Source organism: Sipha flava, unplaced genomic scaffold, assembly GCF_003268045.1.
Source record: "Sipha flava isolate LNK unplaced genomic scaffold, YSA_version1 131_pilon_pilon, whole genome shotgun sequence".
In the NCBI taxonomy this organism is placed as follows: Eukaryota; Metazoa; Arthropoda; class Insecta; order Hemiptera; family Aphididae; genus Sipha; species Sipha flava.
This window is the reverse complement of record NW_020271757.1, coordinates 477,265-483,581: the sequence shown is the minus strand read 5'-3', so window position 1 is coordinate 483,581 and position 6,317 is coordinate 477,265. Positions and strand designations below refer to the sequence as shown.

Genomic DNA, 6,317 nt, shown 5'->3' with positions numbered 1-6,317 from the left:
TTTTTTTTTTTTTTTTCTTAATTTTGTAATTGTTTTGGAAGTTCAATTTATCAGTAAATACAATGCTTTTTATTATTATATTTCATGCATTTATTCAATTTTTAATATACTTAATTATTTATTATTGAAGTTTTTCTTTTATCATGGACAACAATTTCAGTATTATTACTCTATTTTTTTTATAAATATTCATTTTTTAGTTATAAATTATGCATTTTAAACCCAAAAATAAAATTAATTTTTCATATTTTTCTTGGGTGGTGTTTGCATATTTAGTAACTGATAAAAGTCTTAAATCTGGAATTAATTCTTAATAATGGTTGCAATTTTTTTGAGTTTATTATACTATTAATATCATTTAATGATTCATTAATTTAAAGTGTTGTTTAGAAATTATTAATTAAAATTTTAATGTCCTCAGTCAAGCAATGCTATATTCTAAGTGATATAAGTTTGTTTATTAAAACATTTAAGTTATTATATTAGAATTTATTAAGTAATGAGTTTGGTACTACAATATTTAGATCATTCATTTCACATTCTATACTCATAAATGTTATTAACGTATCTGTTTATAAATTTAATATTAAAAAAATTTTAACAAGATTTTTGTCTTGATAGTTTTTTTCTTTGATGTTAGATTTCATTTAAATGGTCTTTTTATCTTAAAAGTAAGCCATAATAAATTATATTCAATGACCGTTATGATTATAAGTACCTCTTACATCAAAATTCTAAAGTTTCATTGCATTTTAATTATCCCATAAACATATTTTATATCCACAAATACATAAAGTATTTAAATGTGATGTTACCTATTAATAGTGGCTTATATAATATTGAATACGGTCATTGTTATCAGGAGCTGGATAAGCCTATCCTGCTGTAGAAGTACCTTCTATCTAATCATTTGGTGACTGATCCAAAGAGGTCAGAATGAGTAATGGCACTAGGGTGTTTGTTGGCGGCCTGTCTCATCGCGTTCGCGAAAGGGATCTCGAGAGATTTTTCCAGAAAATTGGCAGAGTCAAGGATATTGCTATGAAGAATGGATATGCTTTTGTGGTAAGTGTACATATTTATTTTAATTTATTTTCAGTATGGGAAGTGGTTCAAGAGTTTATATTGGCCATTTGCCTTATGGAGTGCGAGAAAGGGATGTTGAAAGGTTTTTCAGGGGATTTGGCCGTATTAGAGAAATATTGCTTAAAAATGGATATGGATTTATTGTAAGTAATATATTATTCAGTATATATAAAACAATGAAAATAGGTAGTATAAATTTTTGTAGTTTGTTATATTTTACTGTTATTTAACAAAAAAATTTTTTAGGAATTTGATGACTATCGTGATGCTGATGATGCTGTGTATGAATTGAATGGTCGTGAACTTAATGGTGAAAGGTATATTTTTATTTTAATACTATTTTTATGGTTTAATATTTAGTTTTATTTTTGGTGATGAGATCTTAATATGAAAAAAAAAAAATTCAAATTATTATTTGACGTTAAATTATTCAAAACAATTATCAAAAAAAATTAGATATTGGGTTAGAGAAGGTCTTTAGCAATGAATCATTGGTTTTAAATATTATTCTGAGTGTGAAATGTTGATCAGACACAATGTTTTTAATTTTATATTTATAATTTGTTAAAATAAATTTAGTAATTTGTAAATTAAATAATATTTAAAGAAAAAAAATGTTTTTATATCAGGTAAATCGTATATATTTCAAGTGATCATAAGTTATAATGTAAACTAATAATATTTTGCAGAGTTTCAGTTGAAAGAGCTCGTGGAACACCAAGGGGCAGTGATGTTTGGCGTGGTTCAGGGCGAGGTGGTGATTTACCACCACCACCACCCAGACGACCTCGTCGTGATGCTAGGTATGAATATACATTTTTACTAATTTGCTAATTTGTGCTTTAATATTTTTTATGGCTTTATCTTTATAGCATTAATTATAACTTGTAGATTTTATTATTTTTAGAATTAAAAGATTCATCCCTCAGTAAATATTTATGTTTGATAATGTTTGTTCCAATTATATTGAGTTGATTATTTTTTGGTCAAAAAATTATGGTGTTAAATACGTTTCTTTTTCTATTTAAAAATTTCTATATTATGATTTATTAAAAATAAATATTGAATTTAAGATAAATTTGTATATGAAAATATAATTGCATGATTTTCATTATTATACAAATGTGTATTAAGGAGTATTCAAATTTCAAATTTTCAGTAAAATTAAAGTGTTAATATTTTTAATTTTTTTATTTATTGATTTGAAGTTAACTGAAGATCGATAAAAAAAAAATTCAGATATATTTTACTAGTATTGATTTCAATTATTTAGTGGTTTGTGTATTATATATTGTTAATATAGTATGTATTAATTATTAAAACTTATAATGGTAATATTTTTCGCAGTTTTTTTTTCAAAGTTTCATATATTTGTTTCTTAGTTATAAAGTCACTACTTTTGTTGTAATTTAATTTATGTACTTAAATACATTTTTTCTTGATAATTCCCAATTGATTTTATTCCAATAATTATATTAAAAGTCTTAAAATATATATTTCAACTGTTCATTTAAATGATATTTATATGAATTTTAGGGATGACAGAAATGATAGGTATGGACCACCAACAAGAACAAATTATAGATTAATAGTTGAAAATTTGTCAAGTCGAGTTAGCTGGCAGGTAAGAAATCATTATCATGTGAATTTGTATTACTTCATTGGTATTTACTTCATATTTGTTGACATTTTATATTTTAAATTACTTATGTCTTGCCATTTGTTAATTTTGGAGATTTATTCATTTTTGAACTTTCTATTCACATGTGGTTTGTTTTTGTGAGGTGCTGATAAATGTTCCATCAATAATATTATTTGAGGAAAGAGCCTGCAATCTATCTTAAGGTTTAACATAACATGTATTAAATTACCCTGCTATCTTAAGGACATCATAAAATTGTGTTGCCATTCACTTTATTGCCCATTGAACGATAATGCTATTAAAAGATTTACTCGTTTAATTAATTTTAATTTTAGTAACATAAAGTGAATGGCTTAAGAAAATTTTGTTTTAAGGAAACAAATTATTTTTAATCGTAAACAATGAAAAAAAAAAAAATGAAAAAAAATGTAATATTATTTTTCTAAAGAGCCACCACAATGTGTTGGGTTCGATTGATGTCCATACCAATGACATTAAACGCTTGATCGTTGGCCGATAACATAAGAATGGCACAATCAGGCACATAGGCCAATACCACAAAAGATCACAGTACGATATCACACATTCCATTCCGGGCCTAGGATGATCGGCCTAACCACCAAAGGTGTTCCCAACAATACAAGCCGATCAGCTGCCCAATTTGGTTAACCCCCCATTCATGTCGCCCCACACAAGGTCCGAGACCGAGTCGCTTTTCAATACCATTCCAAGTGTTTAAGAGGTATGTATTTAAATAATAACATAAACAATGTTTGGTATTTGTTAGGCTGTAAAATAAATGTTCAAACAATATTTTGAAAAATTTAAAACAAATTGATAACGAGTTAAGGATCTTGAAGAAGCAGTATCAAAAAAGAATTTGGTATCAGTCATCAAACAACAAGGCCATACGATCATCAAAAGCACTAAAATCAATCAACATGCCCCAATTTATGTATAAACATCTTCACTAACAGCAAATGAGCACTTTCTTCCTATCATTTTTACGTTTTTCAAGTGAAGTTTTCTGAAAACAATCCCATTTTAAAAACACTTGTATTTGGCGTAGAATTAATGTAGTTATAAAAAAATAATCATTTTTTTTATATAGATTTTAAATATGAAATATTGTACTATTATTTACTCTTACTTTATTTGTATAAATATAGGATTTAAAGGACTTCATGCGTCAAGCTGGAGAAGTGACTTATGCTGATGCACATAAGCAACGCAAGAATGAAGGGTAATTACTTAAATTGTATTATTAGTTTCAACGATAATGTACATTATTTTTCTTGTATAGTGTTGTAGAGTTTGCGTCATATTCGGATCTCAAGACTGCAATTGATAAATTGGATGACACAGAATTGAATGGCCGTCGCATTATACTTCAAGAAGATAAAAGTAGTAGTCGTGGACGTGGAGGAAGACGTAGTCGTAGTCCTTCAAGTTCTCGTTCCCGTTCTAGGTCCCGGTCTCGCTCACGTCGCCGTGTACGCTCTCGTTCAAGGTAAGATTTAAATAAATATAGTGTGACCATATATGATTTATTTTGTACTCATATCCCTTTTTAATATATTTTATTTTGTTAGGAGTAGATCACGCAGCCATTCCAAGTCAAAGTCTGATTCTCGTTCAAAATCTCCTTATAAGTATGTACAATAGTATTAATAAATTATTAGATCAAATTTTTTTTTATTTCTTATTAAAGTATAAATTTATTCAGTAATAATGCCACTTAGCTAAATGCTTGATATTGGGTGCCATCTTGCCTATTTTATTTAAATAAATAATAAATTATTGTGTTTGTTGTGTTAAGTATCTTTTAAAATTAAAATTTTTATTTCTAGATCGCCGGCTCATTCCAAATCACGTTCTCGCTCAGGATCTATTGACAAAAAAAGATCCCAGTCACGCTCACAATCAATATCTAATAAGCGTATTAAGTATGTTCAACCAATTATTTTAAATCATATTTGTTGTTAAATTCTAACATTGTGGATCAATCTCTAGATTTTAAAACTAGTGTATATGATTTGATGTTTTTTGGAGTTTGAATAGACCATGCTATAAATCTTAGATTGTGAAATATTGTTCAGCATTTAAGTGCTTAAAATAATGAACAACTTACAATATGTTTATTGTATCCAATACAATAGGCTTGAAAATGCATTATAAATATATAGGAAGTATTGTGGAATGAAATAATTTATTTATTTTTTATTTTAGGCGCGATTCACGTTCACCTGATGAAAAATCCCGTTCACCATCAAGAGAAAAAAATGGTGATGCCAGTCCACAATCTGGAGATGATTAAGGAAATACATTAAATCCTCTATTATTAAATTTTTTTTATTATGACAATTCAGTCTTTTTCTATCCATTTTAACTTACTGTACACTTAATCTAACCATTTGACTAGTAGTTCATTTTTATGTTTAATACCGTAGATAAAGTACCAATTATCGATTTTACAGAACATTTTGTATTTTGAAACTTATATCTAAAGAAATGCACATGAATGTTGTTTGGTATAAAATGTGTATCATTATTAAGGAGAAAAAACGTATTTGGTATATTTTTTTCTTTTATAAGGTTTAATGTTTTAAAAGAATCACTTATTTATTTGTATGATGTATGTAAGGTGATTATATACTTTAATTTAAGTTTTAGTAGTGATTTTTAGTCTAAAAGAAAATGTCACCCACTTATTCATATATGTATAACAGTAAATTTATGTTTTGCATAGTTACTACAGTTAAGAAATTTAAAATTTAGAACAAGAAAAACAATTTTGAATTGCAACATAGATTGGGAAGTATTTTCTAAATTCTTAATTTAAAAATAAAAGGGATCTAATTGACATTCTTTTAACATTCAAATAAAGGAAAGAAATATTTTTGGATATTAAATAAATGTTATTTTAATTAAAATGTTCCAAGTATCCAAGTCTAAATATTTTATTTGATTCTGATTTAATTAACTAAGGTATTTTAATTAGCAAAACTAATAAAATTAAATTTGTTACACATGTACCAAAGTTTTCCTCTTTATGTACACCTTTTAAATTTAATTTAAATTTATTATCATGTTATCATGAATCTGTACTGTACTCCTACATTGAAAAGAATACTATATATTTATATTTGGTCAGTTTCAAGAAAGAAATTTGAAACTTTATAATTTTAGAAGGTACTTGCATATTTTAACTATGGTCCTAGTTGAAGTTGAGAAAAGTAACTGTAAAGTGATTTGTAATTCGTGGTTTAAATAAATGTAATGGGCAGTTTTTAAATCCATTTTACTTTTATAATTAATATTTATTTTCTATAAAAACATTTGAGTTAATTTAATATAGTTAAATAATCTTAACAGGTTTTATAATTCGAACAATAGCATCGTTTACGTTGTGTATAGTTTATTATTTATGTAATAAATGGAATTCCCTTATAGTACACCAACAAAAGTATGCAGAAAGATTTTCTGTTAAGGTGATGGTGATTAACAGGTAATTGTACCTTAGCGCTGAGGTTGTCTTTAGAAACTGGTTTTGTAACTAATATTTGCATTAATGTAAAACCAGTTAAGT

General features: G+C 26.3%; 2 protein-coding genes across 3 annotated transcripts in view; both read left to right on the top strand.

Annotated features, from left to right (window-relative positions):
• The window catches only part of LOC112694619 (piggyBac transposable element-derived protein 4-like), a 3,136-nt gene extending 2,690 nt beyond the window's left edge, over positions 1 to 446 (top strand). The window contains exon 4 of the mRNA XM_025570152.1: positions 422 to 446. Coding sequence (XP_025425937.1) covers positions 422 to 446 — 25 coding nt within the window. The remainder of the gene's footprint in view (positions 1 to 421) is intronic.
• A 390-nt stretch (positions 447 to 836) lies between these two features.
• LOC112694640 (serine-arginine protein 55) lies at positions 837 to 5,262 on the top strand. 2 transcript variants are annotated; one of them, XM_025570175.1, is made up of 9 exons: positions 837 to 1,065; positions 1,333 to 1,403; positions 1,776 to 1,889; positions 2,623 to 2,710; positions 3,898 to 3,971; positions 4,032 to 4,238; positions 4,321 to 4,380; positions 4,579 to 4,674; positions 4,958 to 5,262. In XM_025570175.1, exons 1-9 carry the CDS (start codon positions 937 to 939, stop codon positions 5,043 to 5,045), a joined length of 927 nt encoding a protein of 308 aa, XP_025425960.1. In that variant the 5' UTR covers positions 837 to 936; the 3' UTR covers positions 5,046 to 5,262. The 2 variants fall into 2 exon arrangements, with proteins under 2 accessions (XP_025425960.1, XP_025425961.1); XM_025570176.1 differs by lacking the exon at positions 837 to 1,065 and adding an exon at positions 1,072 to 1,229.
• The last annotated feature ends 1,055 nt before the right edge of the window (positions 5,263 to 6,317 follow it).

Excerpts from the sequence above, each read along its gene's own strand:
- LOC112694640 (XM_025570175.1), top strand. The coding sequence starts at position 937 with ATGAGTAATGGCACTAGGGTGTTTGTTGGCGGCCTGTCTCATCGCGTT. Across the intron at positions 4,381-4,578 it reads CGTTCAAAATCTCCTTATAA|ATCGCCGGCTCATTCCAAAT; the intron begins GTATGTACAATA and ends TTTTATTTCTAG. Across the intron at positions 4,675-4,957 it reads ATATCTAATAAGCGTATTAA|GCGCGATTCACGTTCACCTG; the intron begins GTATGTTCAACC and ends TTTTTATTTTAG.